We start from the raw sequence: 26482 nt of genomic DNA on the forward strand, positions 1-26482 counted from the left end.
TGCTCCCTAATAGCTGAATACTGGAGACAGGTGATGCGAACTATTTCGCAAACGCTTGAAATTTCACTAATACCAGAGCCACGCAAGTGCATTTTAAACATATGGGAACCTAATGACTTATCCAGATATGGTCAACTGTAGAGCGCACTGGGCGTCATGGTGGCAAAGAGGGACATAGCACAAAAATGGGGCGTTTCAGAAGTACCAACCCTGGCGACCTGGTCAAAACACATGGACATGCTTATGGTTACGGAACGTACAGTTTGTCACCAGGGCTAGCCCGCATAAATGGAATAAACTATGGGCATCCTGGAATGTATATAGGGGTAACATATGCGAACCATTACCGGAGGATGATGTCACCAGCTCCGACGAAGAGAGTTAGGACAAGGGTGAAACATGAAACACACCTGGGGGGAAACCGAATTGCAAACATGGGGAAAACAGTGGCGCTCGCACTGATGTCTAACACTAGGTAATAGAAGGATCTGTCTAGAGAGACCTTACTATGGCGACTGTCGGGAAGGAGGACTCTGTGTGTATTCATCATGTAATATAGTAAATATAAGTTGTTTTGAGTTTCAAAAAAGTAAAAAACCCTAGACCTATAACGTGCCTGATTCACGAAATGCCTGTGTCGTATACACGTAACTTTACTGCGCCGCCGGACCCCAGGGATGTCGGCTGAAGGGCGGTGTATTCTTCCACATGATGAACAGATGTTGAATATAAAACGGCCGGCCCCTGGGTTGTAGGCCTCAAGCTGTGTCTTCTAAGAAGTGCAAATAAAGGTCTTTAAAAAAAGAATAAACTTGTTGGCACTGTTTTCAACTACCAACATCATATCTCAAAGACTAGCTTTGTGCAAGCAGAGACCATCACATGTCCGCATTACAACTTTTGTTCTGGCAGGACTGATGAGTAGTGGGTCACTTTGCACGAACACCTGTAAAAGGCCAGTTGGGGTGAATAAGAGCCAGTCATGTGATTCATTTGCTTCTGAAAGGCTGATATAGTTGGTTCAGATGCATTCATGTAATTAAAAGATGACGGGAGCTGGGCATATGTCAGGATCAACTGACTGCCCCGACTGTGGCAGAATTAGTCCTACATCAGTCTGGTCTTGGAAAGACAGACTAAGTTGGGGCAGAGTCACCCTGCACTGCAGGAGTGTTTAGACGACTACAGATACCTCTTACCATTACCATGGCTGTGCAGTTTTTATTTTGAATCCTGTACTCTTTCACGTTCCCTATTGCACACATCTCTCACGTCTGATAGGTACATCTTTCTGCAGATTTACCACCATCTAAATAGCCTTCCAGGTGTGAGAGAGGTCTGGAAAACCTTTTCCCAAGCAACACCTTTACAGTCTCATCAGGTGTCACCATGCAGCTTCAGTCACTACTCCGCCTGCCAGATGTGACCACGTCAGAGTATATTAGGGGCCTACATTAGGTGCCTACTGGCCTGGTGGGATCTTGCTTTCCAATGTAGGTCTGAACCGTTCTGTGCTTAATGGCCATAATTCCTCTGAATTCTGTCAGCAAACCGATACATTATCTCCAAAAATCTTAGGGTTTAAAACCATGTTGCAAAATGCCACAAGACAATATCCTTGCTGATATCTGTATGAAGCTGGCAAATTGTCGTCCTCAACATACCCGGCGACATGTAAAATTTAGTTGCCACCTGTTTGAATGCCTCTAATCATATCCTGAAATGCGGTCTGGACTCTATAGATGTCATGACTTCATCCATTGGCACCGTCATTTCTACTGTGTCGTAAACGCTTGGATGTGTTACACTACTTTCTTGGGAGATGTGGAGGCAACCCTTGTGAACAAACCAGATGATGAGCGATTGTTTGGAGAGAAGGCTGACTCCTTCCTAGTACACTATAAGAACAGCACTGCAACGGCTTGGCCGCTAAGCATTGCCTCTTCAGTGAGGCAGTTCAACCTACAGTATAGAACATTTTGAGACTAGGCACAAGTCTCCTTTTCGTAACATTCCCAACCAAACCAGATGCCCCAGCAAATGTACAGCTCCCTTCAATGCAGGGGTGGATCTAGGGAAGGCCATGGCCAGTAGCAAATCTTGTCTCCTTTGCACTCTGGTAGCTTTGCCGCCTAAGAATATTTCTCCCTATGTCCTTCCTTCGAGTACTATAGTCTTCTAAGCAGATGGTCCACCATTTATCTACAAATTGTGAGACGATCACTGAATCACATGATCGATCATAATGGACCACTCTCTAAGGTTCCCCTCCACCCCTGTTGACCACACTCCTTCAAGAAGTGTGTACTCTAACATATACCTCGATTTGGTAGGAAAAGACCCTTGTCTTTGTGAACAAAGGTGTGATGGAGTTGGTGGCTGAAGAAGAATTAGGCACAGAATTTACTCCTTGCACTTCCTTGGCCCAAGTTTAACGGTATTGGAAACCTATCCTCAACTATTACATCTTGAACATTTTGATTTGACAGGAAAAGTTCAACATGATCTCTTGGAGCCAAGATCTTGTGGCCCTCAGCGTGAGGAGTCAGTTGGTGTCCGTAAACCACCAGGATGCTTTTTCAAACTGCCTATCCTCCCCAAACACAGGTTTTACTTTATATTCAATGTGTTGTCCCAGCACTATGGGTTTGCTGTCCTACTGTTCAAACTGGTAACTGCATCACAAGACTTTGCTTAAGTGCTAGAAGTTGTGGCGGTTTTACTGCATTTTTCTGGAGTTTCTGTAGTTAGACAACTTGCTGTTAAAAGCGGAGAGCTCAACTCTGGTTAAGGAGCACCATATTCCGTGATTACTCTTCTACACTACTTGGAATTTACTGACTATCCCAAAAATCACATTTCACTCCATCGCAGAGGTTTCATTCATATGGGCAGTGTGGGGCATGACTCAAAGGCCTCCCCACCCCCTTTCCTATTTTCTAGGTGATTCCGAGACTTCTGACTCAGATCCACCTCAGTTCTGCCTGTCTTACAGCTGCCAGATGCATCAAATTGATGCCATGTCTCAGAAGTGGCATGATGGCCCTCAAGTGGTGCCCACAAAAGCAGTGTCTCCAGCATCAAGTGAGCATCTCTGCTTGGTTGCAGAGATTCCATTCAGTTTATCTGGATCTGCATTAAGGAAATGACTCCAATCTGGTGCCATATGCTTCGTAGACACAGGCTCATGTATACCTCCTTGCTGGGCTAGGGTACTGATCTGAGCGACATGATGGTGTGCGAGTTTTGGTCTTTGTCGGAGCGGTCTCTACCCATAAACGTGCTGCGCCATGTGTGGTCCATCTTTCTTCAGTGGTGCTTCTGTCTCCCTTCTTGGAGAGCATCAAAAAGATTCTTTCAGACAACACCACCCCCCATCCATTATATCAACCAATGCAGTGGGCTTATATCAATTTTGTTCTGGGGATATTCTGTCTCGCAGTGGCACAATGACCGGGAGGTTCCTGGTAGCTGCTAGCCTTTCAGCCTTGCCTTCCTCAACATAACTGTAGATGCTTACTGGAGGTCCATGAGTAGAAAGTACACCCAGAAGTGACAAAGGTAAACTTTTATAAATTGAAGTGTTCATAATTGGATATCTTTGCCCAGTCTGTAACGAGAGGTGTACTCAGTATTGCACCATGGACTTCTCTTTCAATGATTCCCCCATGAGATGCCTCCTGGGTCGGTTGGCCTCATGGCCTGCTGCATGCATTTCCACCAATTCAGCTTCTGTTGAAAGTCTAGCTGAAGGTGCAGGAGGATTGCCCACAAGCGATCTTGTACAAGTCTCTGGAACAAATCTGTTTATTGATGCTTTTCTAATGTTCTGTGATTTACATCACCTCTTGAATAGCAAGGTCTGACAGTTGCTACATTAAAGGGCTAGTTGGCCATTGGTTTTAATATTTTCATCACATAGGGTCTGAGAACTTCAAGCATTTCAGTTCTTCATCTTTTTAATAATCCTACCCCCCATTGATTGGTCCTTCGTACCTGCCCATCCTTCCTACCAAAGGTGGTAGCTGCCTTTCACATGGCTTGTCATTTACCTTTTCAGCTTTCTTCCCACCTCAGCCATCTGAGGAAGAGGAGCAGCTAGGTACACCGAGCCCCAGATATACAGTTTCCTATTAAATCAATCATACTTGACTGGTTAAGGTAATTGATAATGTCTTATTCGACTTCGCCTGAAATAAAAAGGACAAGGTGGTGACCAAATGCACCATTTTAAATGTGGTCATTATCTAGATCAAGATTTGCTACGAAGTGGACAAAAGACCCGTCAGGTATACATGCCCATTCCTTTAGAGACTTGGCTACTTTTTACAGCTCTTACCAGAGGCGTTGTGGTGTGTGACATGCCAGTTAGCCACATGGTAATCGCAGCATATTGTTTTGATAAATATTACTGCCTCATAGCTTAGGAGCACTCTGTGTGCTTTGCTAGGGCTGTGTTTGCATTACTTTTTTGATTAAACACTATTACTCCGTATTGCCTCAAGTGAGTTATTGTTTTGGTACTCATTCGTAAGGTATGTAATCTGTGGATATTGTATCAATTAGAAGAAAGTGTTTTTGGGTCGATACTTAATATTCTTGCAGATTTCTCACCACCTTCCCTCATCCTCTGACGAGTTCGTGCTGTGCATAATAAGAATCAGTGGTATGCAAATAAACTATGTGCTAGTCTTATTGATGATGTCAATGCACTCAATTCTTCTACTCATGCCTTGTTGGGGTATGGAAAATGTTCCTGGTACTGATCCCAGCACGTTGGTTGACACATAATATACTCCAACCTTGCATTGGACGAAGGAGCCACCCGGTGGCGCTGGAGACTTAACAGATGAGTCTCTTGCCTGGAAGGTATTTATAAAATGAGCAATCTGTGGGAATGCTATTCATCTACTAAAGGTGTAGCTAATAAAGGTAAGTAACTTCCTTCCAACGAGTTGCCTTAATGGAGGAAAGCTCATCAGTAACCAGTTGTGTTCAGTGTTGAGTCATTAAATGCGTTGTTTGCACTTTGCCTGTAGGGTACATTTCCCCGTATTTTGTTTTCTACAAGTTATATTGATGTAATTGACTTCTCCCCAAAAAAACTTTACCGGCATCGCAAAGGTTTGTGTTTTGATTATTCTTGTAGGCAAACAAAACTTTCTGTGCTGTGTAATCGTACCACAATGAGGAGGAGAAGTTTAATAGTAGGAGGGGTACAGTAGGTGCCCCTACAAAGGCTTGGCAAAAGTGGGCTTTCAGATTGAATTGCAAAGGAAACTGTGAATCCACTTTTAACCTCATGGAGTACTCTTGTGAATGTTATTCACATGAATTATTGGCTTGGGTTGTCACTGTCAAGTAAAAATGCGGTTTTCTAAAGCCTAAAGGAGCTATGCAGAAATGCTTAATGTCATATAATAAACGACATCCTTAGCAAGATAATTGGTAATAATATGCGTTTATTTTTCTTTTTTTAGGGCGTGGTAGGTGGCGTTATGATTGTTACACCCAACAATGTCATGTTTGACCCGCACAAGTCCGATCCACTTGTAATTGAAAATGGCGTTGAAGAATATGGTCTCATCTGCCCCATGGACGAAGTAGTGTCTATTGCGCTTTACAGCGACATCTCCCACATGAAGATCAAAGACGCCCTACCATCGTGAGAAACTGTTTATTTTTAGGTTTTCTGTTCATTAAAGGGCTCTTCGTTACAGGGGAAATGTGATGCTGTTCTCTTCCACCTACTATTTCCCGTTTAAAGCTTTACGCCATTCTCTCATATCAAACTGTAAGACACACACTCCCACTTCCTCTTCTGAGACCATGTCTACAATGCAAGTACGCATTCTAAGCTTTTACATGATACATATTCAGTATTATCATTACTTTTTTGGTGGTAGTGTGAAATATTAATACACAGTGAAATGCTTCAAAATCACCTACTAAAGTCCCCAAAATAGTACAGTAATTTCCAAAACGTATGAGTCCATGGTACTTCTTAGTCATCTCACACATAAATACCGGTTTGCATTTGAAAAAAAAACACCAGCACCTTTGAAACCTAACATCTAAATTAATCCTACTCAAAAATGTCGTAAAACAATCTGAACACCTTAAATTAGCTTTTGAGTGATTTATTGGAGAGTCTGCCACCATTTCGTTACATCGTGACCTTGCTGCTTACACAATCTGTTGGCTCTTGGAATGGGAGAAAAAAAGTCTTAAACGTGATGCAGGAGTAAAACTAACACCTAAATGGAATATGTGTCTCTTGTCTATGATCCTTACAATCTTTTAAATGACATTGTTTTTTCGGTGTGGAAAATATGGCGCGGGCAGTCCACATAGTGAACATTGACCTAGTCCATTTGGGATTCACCAAGACTCCTGGCTCTATAGTTTTTTTGTTTTTTTAATTTTTGGAGGACCTTTATTTAGAAAAGGGTGCACACAGCTATTCAGCCAAACATCCCTGAGGCATGGCAGCAAAAAATAGAAAATCGGACTGTTTCGGCACACCCAGGAGAGCATCTCAGGATTAGAGAGGTCAATTTTTAAAAAATAAAACAGGATATACACAGTAAATACGTAATACAGTTCCATATGTTAACGAGATGGAAAGAGAGAAAAGAGAGCAGGAGGGGGCCAGCTACGGGATCTAAAGTAGATACAATCACCGGGTGGGCAGGGAAGCATGTCCAACTGCAGAGACGACAACATTTTGAAGCGAACAATATAAGCAAGCATACATTTCTGAAAACTCCCGACTAATGCCCCACCCGATGAATCCAATGACGGGAGAGACTGAGCGGCCACAGTCCCAGCACCGCCCAAAAAGTCCAAACAGTAACCCGATAAACTGACCCCCAACCCAGGGAGAGAGAAAAAAGGAAGTCCAGTCAAACTAAAAGAAGAGAAAAAGGCCATAGAAACGGAGAACGGAAAAACAAAAATACCCCAACCCCTACCCCCCACCCTGCACCCCTGCAGATGGCTACGGCCTACCCCCCTAGCAGCGTGCCTATCCCCCAGCGACCAAAAACCCGAAATATAGTAGAAAAGGGATTTATAAAGGAAGGAAACACAGAAAAAGAAAGAAAAAACAAAAAGTTAAGGGAGGAGGAGAACCACGCATCCCCGGTCGCACTACTCCCCTCCTGCGACGTACAGTCCTGGTCATTAAACAATCAGCAGCAAAGCAAAGTAAATTCGGTAGAACCCAGGAAAGACGTCCTACACCGCCCCGCCCCCTGATACAAGAAAATGGCGGATCCCGGGTCCCTCACAAACCCCTAGCATCCGAGTCGAACACCAGTCTCACCCTTGACCTCTACGAGTGTTCACCATGAGTTCCGCACACCGCACCCGCATATTCACAGGATCAATCAAAAGTTCAGCCAGTCCACAAATCTGTGCGGCGAGTCCAACGGATATCCACCGTCCACCACAATCCTCAGCCGCCATGACACTCGCCACGGTACGACCAGATCCCGACCGTTCCATACTCCACCACACTGCACAGCTCACACAATCGATAGATGTTCGCTGTTTCCGTCGGGTCACAGTTTCAATAAAGTCATAGGGGGACGAGCACGTGAACACGACCACAGGTGGACTCGCCAACGTGGGCGGGCGATACACCATGGCGGCGGGTTCAGCCGCACACAGCGGTACAGACATTGCTATCCAGGCTTCGACACTAGATGGGCCTCGAGTCGTAGATTCCGGGATCAAAGTGGGAGAAACGGCTCGCTTAGGGGGACCAGACAGATCAGAGTCCTTATCCGATCGGGCAGTTTCGGTGTCATCCACGATCGACTTATGTGAAAGAGCAACCATGTAGGAGCACAGAGCCTTAATGGCGGCCATCACGGTTCACAATGATGGCTCTTCTTCACCCCGCACCGCCACGAACTGATCGACTCCAGACATCAATGCGCCCTTCGGGTCACCCGATTCCCCCAGGGACCGAAGTGCGATGAAGGCAGTCGGGGGCAGGAGGCACACAGTCCAGCAACGATAGGGCCTCTCGGAAGGGGGCCCCACCCCGGCGGGAAGGGAACGCCGAGAAGGGGACCCCCGACCTCTCAGCCACTCACAGGATCATTACACCTCCACAATGCGGGTAGAACCGCAGGCTCTCCTCCAATCCAGGGGAAGGTTGCTCTCCACTTCTATCGACCGGACCGTGTCTGGATCCCCCGGCCGCCGTTGTTGCACTGCAACCCGGCAGGGTCAGTACTCGAGGTCCCGGCTCTCAGTCAGCATTAGGCCAAGAACTTCCACTCGATGTAACTCCGGCAATCCGGGCTGTAAGTTTCCCAGGACCACACCGCCAGTATCCGCAACGGGTCACCCACACGGGGGTGAGGCGAAAAAGCAGGATTTATAGCAGGATATTCAAGCAGCAGGAGGAGGTCAACGGAGCCGAGAGCTTATCTTCGTTTGTCGCTAGGCTCCTCCCCCCTGGCTCTATAGTTAAACAGTTTTTTCTGATACAGTGCAAAGCCTCAAACAGAGTTTCCCCAGGTCCAAGGTCGACCCCTCTAGCGGTAAGGCTACATGTTCTTATGATGTGTTGAAGGTAATCTTTATACACAAAGATCTGGTGGAGGGCTTAATTGCTATTGATGCACTGGCAATTTGTAATGCTAACACCCAAATCTCAATGGAGTGATCTCATCGATCCTGAAGCCAAATGTAAATTTGCAAATGGTGCTATCAAAAATGACTAGGGAAAACCTGAACTAAGGGAGTTCAATGGAACAAATTGACTGATGAGAAAGAGTATACCCAGAATTAATTCAAGCAGGAGTATTTGTGAGGGAGAACTGTTGGGTTTTGAGTTTAGGGCCCCAAATATACCCACACAACTGTTCAATGGAAGGTCGTGTGGCATAATAGAATGTAGAAACAGTGATCTCCTTTTAAGGGATGAAGAACGGGAAAGCCATTGGGGGTATTAAGTAGTAGTCACTACTAGTGCTCAGTTTGTTGAATCCCCAATATATGTGCCCCTGGTAGGTACACTGAAGGCCCACTGAATCAAATGTAGTAGGGATTAGTAAAATGCTGTCAGAATTCGATTGGGAACAATTTTTAGAAGGCCATGATATTTACATATTCCAGAGACTAGGTGCACTGTTTTATTTAGGGATGGATTTGCATCTTTTGTGTATCCATGTGGCACAGTCCGTTGGTGAAGACCCTCTGGGGGGTGTGGGGGTGGATTAGCAATTTGGGTTAAGATCTTGCTCCAATGCACAATTAGCCCTATCGCTAGAAACGTTCTGAGAACCTTTCTACAAAAACAGTATTCATGTAATAAGGCGAAGGTGAACTTGCCTACTTTTTACCTCCCTGATCTAAATGATCAGGAAGGAATAAAATTGAACTTCAAAATGTTTGCTAATGACCAATAGCAATAAAGGTATGGTATAGCTTATGTAAGGCTATGTATGACCAATGTAATATTATCGAGGTAGTGGAATCCCCAATCTTTCCAAAGGTCCAAATGCAAACTTACACAGCTATCAATGTAAATACTTTCCTAAGTAATCCATAGAACCTACTACATTTTCAGTTATGTTGGATTTACTTGTGAAAAAGGCTATGTAGTGCCCACTATTCATCCTTAATGGTGAAAGAAATTAAGCAAAGGACTGAATCTTGTGACAAAATAATATGAGCTACCTCATCAGTTACTATAGCCTTATAGCCTGCCGTAGTGGGCTATACCGGCTATTAAAGGCCCGCTCCAGCATTAAAGGCCCGAGCCGAAGGTGAGGGACTTTAACAAGGGAGTGGGACTTTATTAGCTGGTATAGCCCAGCTACGAAGGGCTATAAAGCTATTAGAACATTCTGCCACTAGAGGGCAGAATGTTCCAACAAATAAAGCAAAAGCCTCTCGGAGTTCGAGGGGTTTAAATTCCCTCGGGCTCCGAGAGTCCTTTGAAAACAACATTGGAATGTTGCTTTGCGGGCCTTTACCGACCGGTAAAATCATGGAGCACTCCATTGTCTTCAATGGAGCTCCCAACATTCCAATGTTCTAATATTCGGTATGGCATACTGCACACTTCACACTCCATGGTCACCCAAACATCGCCTAGTAAATGCTGTAAATAAGCATGATGATCATGCACATCAGCCTCGAGCTAAAGAAACTAGTGTTAGTAGAACACTGCCTGTTGTATTCTAGAGCTATCCGGTATCATCATGCAGTACCGGTTGCACCCCCCCAAACTTCAATTGGTCATCAATCAGCAATTGCTGTTAGCTGGAAACCCCAGCCGCTATTTCACAGATTCAGTCTTCAGCAGATTTCCTATCAATGTGTCAGCCAGGCATGATCTGTAGCCCCATTCATATTCCAGAGTTCATCAATAGTCACATGTTTCAAAGCAAGCGATGCCAATGATCTTCATGTACATCCTTACACAGGCTGAAGTACCTGACCGCTCTAGCATGCTAGAGCTATCCGGTACCATCATGAACTACATTTTGTTGGCTAAAGATTCCTCGTTTAGCAATGACTTTACAGGGGTCCTTCTCCAGAGTCTTTATGGTACTCCCACTCATCAGCTACAGATGCCAAAGATTGTCACGAAATCGGACTGTCAAATACAGCAGATCTCGAATAATGTTATGGTCTCTGGAAAACTAGAATGGTTAATTCCATTCCTGAGTTTGCATCGAAGGGGCAAAGCTGCATTGAATCGGAAGCCTTAAACGTGAAACTTTTCAGTGGTACTAATCACCACTGGGCCCCACCTGGAATGGTGTATTTTAAGTCTTGCTGTCTCCTAGCATTAAACGGCAAGACTTTTTGTTTTATTACTGCTCATTTAACGTTCACACCCGAAATTGCAATCTTCAGGCACACAGGGGTAGATTATTTGCTGAATCGGACAGGCAATATTTAACTGCCCTAGGATTTCCAGTATGAAGTAGTCCCTGCCCGATGACCACTTACAGTCTGTGGTGTGCAACAAGTATTTCACAAGGAGTCTCCTAAGACAGGACATATAGAGTTACAAACCAATTTTCTACGGTAGGAATGTGCGGTTTATCAAAGTGGCATTTATAGAAGAAAGCGTTGTTGTTTCTTTCTAATACAAACTCTGCTTATATCTAGTGATTTAAAACTATATACACTTAAGTCTGTTCTAAAATATGTGCCACAAATTACCAGAGTATAAGGCTTTGCCAGGTCTGTCTATTCTTGAAGCAATTAAGCAGAAAGCAGCTCCTGGCTACCAGAGACTGACTAGGTCCAGTATGACAAACGCATGATGAATGTAATGTGCAGGATGCTCCTAAACAGCGACACTTGCAGGAAGGGATTAGCTCGACATTTGAAAGGTAGCAGTTTACCAGGTTTGGGGTTGGAAGATGAGATCCTAATTTTGGTCAATGCAGGAATCTTTTCTTCAGGTATTAAGACATAACCAACCCCCTTCGGACAAGAAAAAAGATTCCGGTTTTTAACTAGGGAGGAGGAGAGTGACTTTCTAACTCTTAGGGCCATATGTATCAAGGCCAAATGGGTTCGCAAACGCCGAAATTCTGCGAATTTCAGCGTTTGGGAACCCATTTTCGCAAAATGATATGTATCAAACAATTTGGGTGCAAAATAAGGAATCGCAAAATTTGCCATTCCTTATTTTGCGATTGCATTTAAGGAATCGCAAATTTTGCGATTCCTTAAATGCAATGTATCAAGGAAAAAAATTCCAAAATGCCCTTAAGGAATCGCAAATTACCACCAACTTCTAGTTGGTGGTAAGTTGCGAATTCTTTTAAAAAAGCATTTTTTTGAAAATCCAATGGTGCCATGTGACGCTCATACATGCCCTTAGGGCATGTATGTGCGCCATATGCGCACACATGTCATTTTCAGGGGTGCAGCAGGGTGTTCTTGAGACACCCCTGCACCCTTGAAAATATTCTCAATTTCCGATTAGCAAATTGCGAATCGCAAATTGACAATTTCCCATTCATTCCTATGGGCCTCCTGGCCCATAGAAATGAATGGGAAATTATTCCTTAATTGCGATTAGCAATTTGCTAATCGCAATTAAGGAATTTTAAGGAATCGCTTAAAAATAGCGAATTTCTTCATACATACCATTTTGCGATTTCTAAATAGCGATTCCTTAAAAGTCGCTATTAAGGAATCGCAAAAGGGTATGTTGATACATATGGCCCTTAGTCCTTTCCTGTTCCTACCTTTTACATTTCAGTTGGGCCAAAACCGAGGCTTCTCATTTTTGTGGTAGGAAACTTTCATTTCCAGATCAAGGTCTTGCACTTGACTGTTGTAAACCCACTTTTTTTCAGAAATGTGTGATAACATCCTAGCGCCCAGGTTTGGCGCACTAGTTTGAAAGCATACGCACCATCTGTTAATTGTGGCATCATTTACCGTTTTCTGCCTCCAAGTCTCTTGCCAGCTTTTGTGTTAGTTCAGCTGCATTATCAACGAGACTAAATTCGCCCTCCAACCGAAGTAGTTGCTTTAGTTCTTCAGTGTTGTTCAAGAGTCCAGTGTTCTACTGATATATGCTTTGCTAGCCTGTATGTAAGGCAGCAACCAAAGCGGGCAATGAAAGAGAAAAAGAGAGCGATTGGGAAGCCATGGAAGAGATTAGAAAAGAGCCGAGTCTGGTTTGAACATTTTTGCTGTGGCTGTTTTTATTTCCTGTCCCTCCATGTGAATGTTGGAGAATTTTCAGTCCAGACATTTTTTGGGTACGGCCTTGGGCTCACTTACACTCTGAGGTGGCTACTTCTTGCCTTCAAAGCTATTGAGATTTAAGAATCAGAAATAACAGCTAAAGGTTTATCCTTTCCGTGACAATTTTGAGATATGACAGAGCAGAATATTTTTTGTATTTGTGCGTGTGTGTTTTAAATGAAGCAACACTTTTTAAAGTTAGCTTATTCAATAGTTCTGTATGACGTTTTGCTTATAATTATTTCATTGTTCATTTTAATGACCGGCATCTGTGCTCTTTAATAGAAAACGTAGATGGGGTGCGTTGTTTAGTAAATTGCAGAAAATAAATTGGAATAAATAAACGCATCTGTATTTGCAAGACATGTTTCCATTTCTTCCACATCTCCCATATTTATCTTCACATTTGATAATCCCTTTGTTTTATAGTCCCCACATGAGTTGATGTATTTTTTCTTTTGACTTCAGTTTTGCTTTGATTTAACAAGCCTTCTGTTTGCGTTTAACCATTTTTTTACATTTGTTAGCCATTTAGTTATTTTTTCTTTTTGTTTTAACATTCCATCCCCATCAATCATTTTTTTTGACAGCGACATACCAAAGGATCTTTGTCCTTTGTACAGGCCTGGCGAGTGGGAGGACCTTTCTTCAGAGAAGGATATTAACCCGTTCAGCAAATTCAAATCTCTCAACAAAGAAAAAAGGCAGCAAAATGGAACTACAATTGAACCCAATTTGCATTCCACCATTTCAAAGTTCTCTGATGTTGATAAGGCCACAGGAGAACTAGAAAATGTAAATGCCAAAGGGGATATTAAAAACTTGGAACACTTTAATGACATTCCAATATCAGTGTCTAAGACAAATGATCTGCCTCACGGCTGTGCCGAAAAGATTGAGGAACCTAGTAGTACCATTACAATTTCACAACTTGGGACCAAAGAACATTCTCCTTTAGAAGATGGTTATATTCAGTTGGAGAAAGCTCTCCCTCTAGTTGAGGGGGGTATAGCTGGGAGTAAAGAAAATGTAACAACTGAAGTGGATGGTGCTGAGCTGGTGGTCTCTCAGAAGTCCAAGGCTGAGCCTCAAATTTCTGCCATAGGGGAACCGTTGGTAACCACAGTCCCGCAAGGAGTACTTGACATTGGGATTCACGAGAACTTGTGTTTGGATTTAAACAAGGAGTCTGAACAGTCCTTGAGAGAGAATGACGTTCCTCAGCCAATGACGGAAAAGGTGGAAACTGTTTTAAAGACTTTGAAGGACCTGAATGAAGACCAACCTTCTGAATCTGTCATCAACACTAGCAAAAAGTTTCCATCATCCCACATTTTAAGTAACTGTAACGTGCATGCCAATAAAAACATTCTAGCAGTGGGCACAGAGACTCCATCTGTACCTGTACCTGCTGAGGAACAAGAACAAATACTCACTCCAAGTTTAAATGCCAACTCCGGTTCACGCTCTTCAGGAAATGAGGCAGCATTGTTGACTGCAGTGAATCGCAAAGTTTCAGAAGAATCCCCTCTCTCCTATTCCCCAGGGGAAACCTTTGCAGAGATGCAACAGGATAGCGAAACTGAAATCAAACTGTGGCTTCTTAAAAGGATGCAAGGGCCAATCGAAGGTTAGTCTTTTTCTTGTTTCTCTTTTGTCTTTAGGCATGGTCTGAGGATGCCGCTTACGCGACATTGGAGTATGTATTCATATAATGCAAGTGCCCTGCCTCGGCCTCCTTTTTACTGAATGTTTAGTGAATAGTGGGTTTTTAAAGGGGTCATATGTTTAATTTGAAATTTGTGGCCTGTTCCTTACTCTGTTTTGCATTATTGTCGATTTCCTCCTGAAACTAATTTTCAAACATTTTCTTTTCTTTGTAAACTGATGGGCCCAACAGGACAATTCTTCAGAAGAGCTGAGCATTGGAGAAAGGTCAAAGGCTCCATTGCCTCAGCCTTTCCACCTGTGTTTTATATGAATGACAGATGTGTTCCTTTCCATTATGGTCACAGAAAATGGATGATTACAGTAGAAAGTAGCACATCTGGGATTTAGCGCATGGACCTAAATCAAACATTATAGCAAAATAACTACAGGAAAGTTATTTTGGTAACCAGTCTCTCTGAATTATTTGGGGTGCATGCTATACAGCTGGCGATTGCAGTATTTGCAACAACAAAGTATTATCAGTCCAAGCAGTAGCTGTAGTTGTAGCAGTAGTTTTGGCAAGAAAGCCACTGGCAATAGTACAATAATTTGTATTAAAGCTAGTAGTACTGGTGCTAGTAGTAGGAATTATGTTTACAGTATTATTGGCGATAGCAATATTCCTAATCGTAGCACATATATTAGTATGTTGAATAGCTCCAGGGGCAGTATTATGATAGTCTTGGTAATAGCAGTGTTTCTGATAGAAGTTAATAATGTAACGAAGTACAGCAGTTATAAGACTGTTATTAAAAGTAGGACCATTGACAGTGGAACTGGCAGGGTCAATTTAGATTACAATAATAGTATTATGAGTAAATCCAACATTCGAGGTACTATTGTTTCTTCTTGTAATTGTACTGGTATAGGTGCTACTAGTAGTAGTTCTATTACTAGTAATACAACTTTATCCATGCCAGTAGAAATAGTATTGGTGCTATTTCTGCTGTTCATTCTACTATATCCAATACTGACACTACTAGTTACTACCAACTGTGGTTCTCCTGGCTCTACAGTTTTTTCATTTGATTAATGCACTCACTAGGTTGCACAGTTTTCCTTTAAGGTCCTGCTGATAATACTTATGTAGTAGTTACAGATATGTATATGCGAAGGGGACTGGTGGATCATCAAGTCAATCGGAGGTGAAGTGGCAGAGCAATATGATCTAGTGTTATGTGGGTTGGATGGAAAAAGTTGCAAATGTACTAGGACTTGCATCATCACAGAACATGCAACCTTTTAGTTTGTGCTATGTTAGTTTACCAAAGAAATTAATAAAACTCCAGAGCACAAATGTATCTGCAGACTGGCCTTTCTTTGATTTCGCCCCCTGCTATTTCCTGTGTTGAAGGTTGCATCATATTGCAGCAAAAAAAAGAGGGCATCCTATATCAGGAAACAGCTTGAAAAAATATATAACCAAATGAAATTGTAACAAATGAAAATATTTTGAAGAGAAAATATGGTCAAAAGCAAAACATTGAAACCAAGTCTTCATTTTTTTTTAAATGTGTCACTTGATCAGATATTGCATTTTTGGGAAATTCTTTGAATGTTGTAATTTTGTGGTTTGTCACCATTGGTACGAGAGAAACCATGCTTACAATCATTTAAATGTATACTCTAGCAGCTCTCCATCCTCTTTTCAAAGGAATATAAACGCCTTAGCTCTATTAAGGGTGTCATAGAAGATATATTTTTCATGGCATATCGGTTTCAGATCTTTGACTTTGAAGTCTCAGAAATGTGTAACTGTGAAGTTTGGAGTTTTTCATTCCTTTCAGAAATTCTGTAAATGTGACTGTTTTTAATAGGTTTTTTGTATATTTTTATTTAAGGTACCCGATGCACAAAACCTGTTCATCAGCAAAATAGATTTAGAGACCTATATCAGCAGATCATTTACCTTAAGGCCTTGGGCCAAAGCCAGCATTGTTTTGAAATGTAAATTGAATGTCCAAGCATGTGGACAACTGCCAGATAAAATGATAATTTAAAATACCACGTTTGTGATTATACAATATCAAAAAAGTATTGTCTTATTTTCTAATAGAGATTTTAAAACAAATTTAGTTCATGTAGAGTTCAGATTAACTCCAGCTATGTTTCAGAATAAAAAATGTTACGTGTTGAAACCGATTAAGATAATGATTACAACTTTTATTAAGGGTTAAAAGATGAATGCATGAAAGTCACACAAGGTAACACACGATCACTTCTTTTGTCTTTAGGTCTTGCCTAAATACAGCTGTTGCTGTCTTGCCAGCCTCATGTTTTCCAAAAATATACCTAAATGCATATATTTATAGGGGCTCTCAATCAACACTTTCCCAATTGGTCTGTTGATATGCCACTCAAATGATACTACCTCCCACCCTAGCAGAAGGTATAGGTCAACAAATCAGCAAACTCCAGCCCTTGAATGCTTTCATTTTGAGGGTCTGTATTTTTCCCTTACACATCTACACATACATCTAAAAATTTGTTCCCCAAAATTGGAAGTTGTTCGCCACTTCCCAATGACTGATAGTCCCTGTGTATAGTAGGGGTACAGCAACTATTTTCATAGCTTTTAAGACATTTTCTGTCAATTACTATAGTCATTCCTCACGATAAATAAGGTTGGGTAAATTCATTTATCCTACTGAAAATTAGCACAGTCATTAGATTATCTTAAGTGTAAATGTAGATTTTTAGGTAGAAGCCCCCTCCATAGGTGTGTGATTGATATTTCAAACTCTTGAGAGAGCGGCCTAGTAACTACTTGTGGCGTTACATCTCCCCTATTGGAGGATTGTACAAGCACTGCCAGAATGCAGAAAACACTCCTCTCAAAGAGAAAGTTTACGCCATAAACAAAGATACCAAAGCACTCAATAGAGTCCAAACAAAGTCAGTCCATAAAATAAGAACTCTTGTAGCTATTATAGATCTGTAATTTATTGTCGACAAAAGGCAGGTAACTGTGGTTCTCTGTGCATGCATGCTGAGAACAGCAGGAAACATTTGACATGTGTTTCGTCATAAAGTGACTTCTTCAAGGCTGTGGATGTTTACCAACATACAACCACTCTGTTCTAGCTTAAAAACATATACATGTTTAGAAAGAAACACATGGCAACTGTAAACAGGTGCCTTGGAATGTAAGGGGTTCTTACGCCCATGCTCCAAAAAGATGAGGAGAATTGGAAAATGTAAAACATGCAGTGAAGTAACGTTCTATCCAAAGATGTGCAAAGAGTAAAAGTTAGGGTGATCGTATAGGTATCCATAAGTGAAGTTATGGAGAGCATGAAGTCTAGAGTTTTCAGACTCGTGATCTCACAAAATACCAAAGCCGGCAATATCCTCCCAGTGCACAGGTGAGAGTTTAGACCAGGGAACTACATGACTAGTGACCAGGGCGTCCCCCTTCCACTAGACGAGATCCAATGAATCACTGAGAGAGCGTGGGCCCAGGCGCAACGGCAAATGTCTGGTTCGTATTGGACGTAAAACTGATGGTGGGTGTAGCAGTGTACTGTTTAGGAGATGAATGTGCAATGCTAGGACTACGTGCGAAGTGTAAATTGTATGTACAAATGTAAGTGCCGGAGAGGAGGTTGGGTGGCAGAGTTTCTGAGGGTTTGGTTGGGAATGTAACACAGAAAAATTGAAAACTGCAAATGCGAGTACTATTATATGTGATATGTGGACTTACTGTATTTGCGTAGTGTTGAGCGCTCTACCCGATTGTATATGTCCATATTTAACACCGGAAATAAAAAGATTTAAAAAAAAAAAATCTAGGATTTGGGGAAATTAAACAATCAACCCATTTTATCACAGGATGTTGAGCGGAGAGCAGACTCTAACACAGATCCCCAGCTCACCCGTTGGCAGCTCTCACAGCTGCCCCCATATCCTTTGCCTAGCCGTGTGGCAGGGTGTAGTAACATATGTGGCCAAATAGTTCCCCAGGGCCATCCAGTGATAGCCTGTGCTACTGCACCCTTACAACACTGCTTGCTTGTTTTGAAATGTGCTAGGTGTCCTCCTGTCTCTTTTTGAGGGACTGCTGCAGGCGCCCGTTAGTTTCAAAATGTACTGCTTACGTTAACTTAAGCAGCAGGAGGATAAAAACAGTTTTAAGAAATGTCTTCAGCATTAAAAAATAAATCTGCAAACTGTAAAAGTGACCAAAAACTGTTTTTGATCTTTGTTAGTCATAACTAGATTTTAAAATACATTGAGTTTTATTTTACTTTTCCTCTGAGTACATATAATTCTTTAGGTAGCACTTTAGCAGAGCACTTTAAACGTTTTGCTGTTCTGAGATGACTGACAAACGAAGGAAGAATAGACGGGGATCTTTTATATATGCCATAAAGTTTCAATAATTCTAACAAATTTATGGATCCAACTTTCATCTACATTAGAATAATACATAATTTTTTCATAACCTCTAGCTCAGAAGAAGACATGTACTGGTGCAACAGCGCTTACGTATTAGAATTGTTGCATTTTATGCCCTTTCACCCGAAGCCCATGTGGCCTGCTTTGGGAAACCCCATGCTGTGTACATGCTCTTGCTGAAACTAAAGTCTGAGGCGAAAGGAGTGTGCACACCATTTGACGTCTGCTACAAACTTAAAAGTAACCCAATGAGGCTGCATATACTGCCCCTATCCCAGTGTGTTGATTAGTTAATTGTGTCTCTCTTCTGAGCCCTTCTTCAGTGAATTATTCCAACACCCGCCAAGGGCGGGTGTGGGCCACCATTCCACATCCTATTTGACAAGGTTGCTGTAGTACCCCAGGAAAGCCAATCAGTGACTGCGATAGGATAAGTCATGGAATCCGCCCAGTAGAGCACCTCTGCAAATTCTCGCGGAATGTGCGCATGTAGTTAAGGACATACACTTAAAAAAAATCAAAATGCTTTGGAATGACCAAATGTTTTTTAATTGGGCCTGAGCTGGAAACTTGGTTATGTCCCATGGTAAGATAAAGGATTACTCCTCCATATTGTGGTTGCATGCAAGCCATAGTAGTATGGCTTGTGTTCAGTTTAGCATGCGTATAGTGTTATTTTGCATAATAAATATGGGTCCTGGGGTGCTAGGGTGCTAGGGCAAACCAAGGTCACTAGGCTGCATTTGTCACAAATTGACCCGTTATCACTTGTCCCCTAGGGCCCCAATGCTATAGTATTCCTAACTGCTTTACACTCCACCGCTAACTTCAACATCTATGTCTCTGTTGAGGAACTCAGACTAGATTCCTGCTCTCCATTCCCATCCCAGTGAATCAGACGGATTGCTCTAATTCCCTGTAATTGTTCTATTGTTTCTGCTCAGTAACTGCCTCAAAAACATTTATAATCTGTGAACTCTCAATTCTGTAGTAGGGGATCTCTGTGTATAGTCATAATCTAGTGAATAGTCCCGCCCATGTGCGTGGACCCCGGAGCAATCAAAAATAATCTCTTACAGTGTCGAAAAAATGCAGAACTGCACAGACACTTAAGAGAGAATTTAAAGACATATAATGCAGCCTATAAAAGGCTACGCTGTCCAGTACTTCAGCTAGAAATTCCACCAAAAATCCACAAAACAGCAAAGCCTGTCCAAATTTCCCTTGCCTTCAGCACAAACCCCTCTGGAAGATAGAGAGGAGGACATGGACAGACAAGCCCCATAGGCTGCCATTATGTGGCTCAGAATAGGATACTGTGCCTTTAAGAGAACTTTCCAGAACTTCACAGTATCCCAGAATGCCCTGCAGGTCTCTCTTACTTTCAGTTCTTTTTTCCGGCTCCTGCAAGCAGGACCCTGGAGCATTGAGCTCTCCCTTTTCAAGGGTTTTGTTGGTGTTTTTTCACTAATTTCGATGTTGTGTACTTTTAAAGTACTTTGGTGTCTTCTTCTTGGCTGTTTGCACCCTTTTGTTGTCCATAATGCCTGCATTATTTGACAAAAGCCCGGAGTGCTCCAGGAAGAAGGCCAAGTCAGACCCCCATGAGGTCTGTATCTCTGCCTTCCCTCTTCCCACATCCCTGAGGAGTGTGAGATCTGCCAAGGCTTCACTGGCAGGACCCTGAAAGACAGACTGAAGATCAGGCTTCAGGGTCTCGAAGAAAGAAGACAGAGGGCGCAAGGTGGGTCTGGAGGGGCTTCATCTGCCCATGCTGAGGCCTCTGGGGGGCTCCCCAGAGGCAGGAAGTCCAGCACAGGTACCCACTCTCCGTCTGGGTCGGTGGCACCCACCACGACGTCGAGAGGGAGGTCCAAGGCCGGCTCCCCGTCTCCCCGTCTCCCCAGGGCTCTGGGTCGAGAAAACGTCGCCCGTCGAGGGACCTGCATAGACCGCCGTCGACCCCCAGGACATTATCTTCATCGTTGTCTTCGACGTCCGGCTTTCGGCGTCGACGGGTCCGGCGTCGGCGCTCGCCGTCTGGGCGACACCGTCGATCGCCGTCGAGAGGCAAGACATCATCGTCGTCGAGGGGATCCTCGTCGTCGAGACCGACGTCAAAGCGGAAGCATTCGCCGTCGAGGCGGAAGAGGTCGCCGCCGAGGGGGAAGAGATCGCCGTCGGAGCGGTCGAGGTCGACGTCGAGGCGGACGAAGTCGACGTCGAGTCATTCCAAGGCGACGTCAAGGAGGTCGCGGTCGCCGTCGAGGTGCAAGAGATCGCCGTCGAGGCATAGAGGATCGTCGTCGAGATGGTCCGGGTCGACGTCGAGACATGGCAGGCGTTCGACGCCGTGACAGAGGAGACGGTCGACGCCGAAGGGACGTTCGACGTCGAGGGGCCGACATTCGAGGTCTGGTCACCGTTCGTCGGCACCGAGGGATGGTGCTGCGCGGCCTAGGGCTGTGGGGGGCTCCCCTCAGTCCGGGAAGGATGGTGGGTCACCGGGATCGGTGCACTCGGAGGTGTATACTCCGAAGAAGTCTGTTACACCTCCTCCTCCGTTACCTAGAGGTCCGCGTCCGGGGGCTCCTACCCCTCCTCCGTTGCCTCCGCTGCCTCCTCTTCCGACAGGGCCAGGGGCCACTGCGCCTGAAAAGCCCCCACCGGTTCCGGGGAGGTCGGTCTCGTTGCCCACGCTCCCGACCCCTCCCAAGAAGACTCATAAATCTAAGGAACCGCGTAAGCCCAAGTCGACCGTCCCGGAGACTCCGGCTGACCGTCCGAGGCCCAGAAGATCGAGGTCGCGCTCCAGACGGAGGGAACGATCGAAGAGCAGATACAGGTCCTCCACCCGTTCTAGACGACGCCATAGGAGGCATAGATCCAGGTCCAGTGTGACTTCTAGGACCCGCTCCTATTCACCTACTCTGTCCGATTCCCCGGAGACTAGGGTGTCTCCGATCGACGACATCGGTACATTCCAGGAGGTTCTCCTGAGGGGGGCTGCGAAGTTGGGTATCACGGTGACGGCTCCTACACCTACGACGTCCGTGATATTCGAAACTTTGCACAAGAAGCACCTGTCTCGCCCTCTGTTACCTTTGGTGCCAGGACTGGTCGAACTGGCGCAAGAGCTGTTTCTTACACCTGCAGTGGTGAAAGCTGCCCCGTTCAGACTTTTGAAGAAATACAGGGCACCGGACTCTGACCATGCCTTCTTGAGGATGGACCCAGTACCTGACTCAGTGATCGTGACGGCGGCCAGGAAACAACATTCTACCTCCCCGTCCTCCACCGTGCCTCCGGATAAGGAGAGCCGCTGGATTGATTCGGCGGGAAGGAAGGCATGCGGGACTTCCTCCACTACGATGAAGGCTTCCAGCGACTCGGCATTACTGGGACGATATGACCGTGCGCTTTGGGATTCCATGGAGCAGTTCGCGGAACTTGTGCCGCGTGACAGGAAGGAGGACTTCATGGAAATCGTCAAGGAGGGGATGCTGGTCTCGAACCAGGCCATCAGTGCCGCGGCGGATATCTCCTTGTTGGCCGCTCATGGCTACTGCCACGGTATCAACCAACGACGCCATGCGTGGCTCAGACTTACGTCACTCAAGCCTGAGGCGCAACAGCGAGTGGCCAATCTGCCGTTTTCCGGGGACACGCTCTTCGGTAAACATTCAGATGACGAAATGGCCCGGATGTAGGCCGAGGCGGAAACCCTGACGGCTGTGGGCTTGGAAAGGCCGAAAGACAAGAAACCCTACCGCCAGTTCCAACGGCTGTTCGGTTCGCAAGGGAAAGGAAGAGGACAGTCTTCGGGACAACAGCAGCAGCAACAACAGCAGCAGTTCCGAAGACCCTTCCAGAAACGCCAGAGGGGTAGAGGTGGACAGCAGTCCTCTACCGCGAACAAGGGCCCGGCCGGGTCTCTACCCTGAGCGGTTACTTCCCCGTCATCCGTTACCCGCTCCGGTGGGGGGAAGCGTTCAATTTTTTCTGGCAGAGTGGAGAAAAATTACTCCGGACAAGTGGGTGCTGAATATTGTTTGCAATGGATACAGTCTTCGATTCATCAGTCCTCCTCCAGCGATCCCTCCGGTCAGCTCGCTGTATCAACTGCGCGAGCTGCAGGCGGAGGCCGATATCCTGGTAAGGAAAAGGGCGATAGAAGACGTACCTCTGTCTCAAAGAGGAAGAGGTCTGTACTCCCGGTTCTTTCTGGTTCGCAAGAAGGACAAGAACGAGTTCAGGCCCATTCTGGGCTTGCGGCAGGCAAACAAGTGGATTCGCAGAGAAAACTTTTGCATGCTGTCGTTGCATCAGATTTATCCTCAGTTGCAACAGGGGGATTGGCTTTGTGCCATAGACCTACAGGATGCGTACTTCCACGTGCCCATCGCGTAGAAGCACAGGAAGTTTCTGCGATTCCAAGTCGGCACCAACCATTACCAATACACAGTACTGCCTTTCGGGCTGAAATCTGCGCCCAGAACATTCTCGAAGTGCATGGCAGTGGTAGCGGCACACCTCAGGAAAGACAAGGTGTTTGTCTACCCGTACCTGGACGATTGGTTGATCAAGGCCTCCTCCTTCTCAGAAGCTCAAGCAGACTTCCAGAAGACGTGCGTTCTCTTGAACAAGTTGGGGTTGCACATCAACATGTCCAAGTCTGTCCTGATCCCGGTCCAATGCATTCAATACCTGGGAGCCACCATCAATACGCTGTCAGCAAGCGTGTCTCCTTCGGAGGAGCGACGGAGATCGATCCTTCGGAAGACTCAGGCTCTTATGACCGCTCCATCTACAACAGTGAGGACGGTGTCTTCTCTACTGGGGTCGATGGCCTCTTGTATCTTCCTCACTCCTCATGCACGACTACACATGAGGCCTCTGCAGGAGTGCTTGGAGGACCAGTGGGACCAGAGGAGAGGATCTTGGGCTGACAGGATACGGCTGTCTCTGCATGCTCTTCAGTCTCTGAAGTGGTGGTGTTCAGCTGAGAATCTCCTCAGAGGGGTTCCCTTCCACAAGGACATTCCTACTCAGGTTATCGTGCCGGATGCTTCTCTCCAGGGCTGGGGAGCGCATTCGGGAGACTTACAGATCCAAGGCACGTGGTCTCAGACGGAATCCACGTATCACATCAAGTTCCTGGAACTCAGAGCTGTTCACTTGGCACTGAAGGCTTTTCATCCATCCTTCCGGACCAACTCTCTGCTTGTACAGACGGACAATACGACCACGATGTATTACCTCAACAAGCAGGGGGGTCGAGATCGCGCACCCTGTCTCGGGAGGCGCAGACGATTTGGCACTGGCTTCTGGCCAGAGGATTGACGAGAACGGCTACCCATCTGCCAGGTGTACAGAATGTTCAGGCGGACGCACTGAGCAGGCTGATTCAGGAAAACCACGAGTGGGTCATAAACGACGACGTACTAGGAGAAGTCCTCGCAAGGTGGGGGACTCCAGACGTAGATCTGTTCGCCACCGCCGAAAACAGCAAATGCCGAGACTTCGCCTCCAGGTACTACCAGCAAGGGACGCTGGGGAATGCACTCTGGATCAACTGGTCGAACAGCTTTGTTTACGCTTTTCCGCCCATCCCCCTGATTCCGGCGGTGCTCATCAAACTGTCCCGGTCCAGGGCACGGATGATCCTGATTGCCCCGGAATGGCCCAGACAGTGTTGGAAACAGACCTTCTACACCGGTCCCTCCTTCCACACATACGGTTGCCATGCAGGCCGGACCTTCTCACGAAGTTCGGGGGGCAGATGGTGCACCCCAACCTCTCGTCCTTGAGTTTGGCGGCATGGCTCCTGAGGTAGTGCAGTATGGCCATTTGAATCTGCCCGAAGATTGCATGGACATACTGAAGGAGTCTAAGAGACCTTCCACTTGGACATCCTACGCTTACAAGTGGAAGAGGTTTTGTATCTGGTGTGTGTCCAGGAACTTTGACCCTACGACGTGCAAGGAAGATGTCATCCTTCCCTACCTTTTACATTTGGCGCGATCTGGCCTTAATGTTCATTCCATTAGGGTTCATCTCGCTGCATTGACTGCGTACAGGAAAAGCCCTTCACAGACTTCCTTCTTTCAGATCCCTGTGATCAAAGACTTTTTGGAAGGCTTGAAGAAAGTGTTCTCTCCTGTCAGGCTTCCTTCGCCTTCATGGGAATTGAATGTGGTGCTGTCCAGTTTGATGAAGGAGCCTTTTGAACCCATTCATAAGGCTTCGTTGCAGCACCTGTCCTGGAAGGCGGCGTTCCTAGTGGCCATTACTTCGGCCCACAGGGTGAGTGAAATTCAGGCGTTGTGTTGTAATGAACCTTATACTGTATTTCATGCTGCTAAGGTTGTTATGCGTACTCACCCTAAATTTCTTCCCAAGGTTATTTCTGACTTTCATGTCAACCACTCTATAACTTTGCCATGTTTTTTCAGAATCCTTCATCTCCAGCGGAAAGGTCTTTACATTCCCTGGATGTTAGGAGGGTGTTGAAATTTTATCTGGATAAGACCAAAGATATTCGTAGGTCAGACCAATTGTTTATCAATTACGGATTGGTCAGGATGGGTCTTGCGACCTCTAAGCAGTCCATCTCTAGGTGGATTGTGTCCTGCATACAGCTATGTTACCAGAAAGCTAATAAGACCTTAGGAGGTAAGCCTAAGGCTCATTCCACCAGGGGCAAAGCTGCAACGACAGCCTTGCTCCGTAATGTGCCGATTGCAGAAATTTGCAAAGCCGCCACTTGGAAGTCGGTTCATACCTTTGCTAAGCATTACTGTCTGGACGCTGATGCCAGGGCAGATGCTCAGGTTGGACAGGCTTCGCTGCGGAATTTGTTCGCACAATAGTGGTGTTGGTTTCTTTTCTCCACCGCCGCTTTGGTGTGGGGATGGGCTTGCCATTCTATTCACTAGATTATGACTATACACAGAGATCCCCTACTACAGAAGGAGTAGTTTCTTTTCTGTAACTCCAGTTCTGTAGTAGGGGTATCTCTGTTATAGTCATAAGCGCCCGCCCTCCTCCCCGGTGGAGAGATGATCATGTAAGGAATGCTACAGGTCTGGCGTGTTACGCCTTCAAAAAGAACTGAAAGTAAGAGAGACCTGCAGGGCATTCTGGGATACTGTGAAGTTCTGGAAAGTTCTCTTAAAGGCACAGTATCCTATTCTGAGCCACATAATGGCAGCCTATGGGGCTTGTCTGTCCATGTCCTCCTCTCTATCTTCCAGAGGGGTTTGTGCTGAAGGCAAGGGAAATCTGGACAGGCTTTGCTGTTTTGTGGATTTTTGGTGGAATTTCTAGCTGAAGTACTGGACAGTGTAGCCTTTTATAGGCTGCATTATATGTCTTTAAATTCTCTCTTAAGTGTCTGTGCAGTTCTGCATTTTTTCGACACTGTAAGAGATTATTTTTGATTGCTCCGGGGTCCACGCACATGGGCGGGACTATTCACTAGATTATGACTCTAACAGAGATACCCCTACTACAGAACTGGAGTTACAGAAAAGAAACTACTCCTTCCCCTCTCTCACAATAACTTCCACCAGCTTAGAGGCTAGGTTTTTCTGAGGTGATAAAGTAAGACTCTTTGGGCATAGCT

General features: G+C 45.0%; 1 protein-coding gene across 5 annotated transcripts in view; it reads left to right on the forward strand.

Moving 5' to 3' along the window:
* The window catches only part of NCOA7 (nuclear receptor coactivator 7), a 1085323-nt gene that overhangs the window by 765409 nt on the left and 293432 nt on the right, over positions 1–26482 (forward strand). For 3 of the 5 annotated variants that reach the window (XM_086926986.1, XM_086926985.1, XM_086926984.1), the window contains 2 exons: positions 5481–5665; positions 13338–14377. In XM_086926986.1, coding sequence (XP_086783112.1) covers positions 5481–5665; positions 13338–14377 — 1225 coding nt within the window. The remainder of the gene's footprint in view (positions 1–5480; positions 5666–13337; positions 14378–26482) is intronic. The other 2 variants (XM_086926987.1, XM_086926988.1) reach the window with 1 other exon arrangement.

Source organism: Lissotriton vulgaris, chromosome 6 (assembly GCF_964263255.1).
Source record: "Lissotriton vulgaris chromosome 6, aLisVul1.2, whole genome shotgun sequence".
In the NCBI taxonomy this organism is placed as follows: domain Eukaryota; kingdom Metazoa; phylum Chordata; class Amphibia; order Caudata; family Salamandridae; genus Lissotriton; species Lissotriton vulgaris.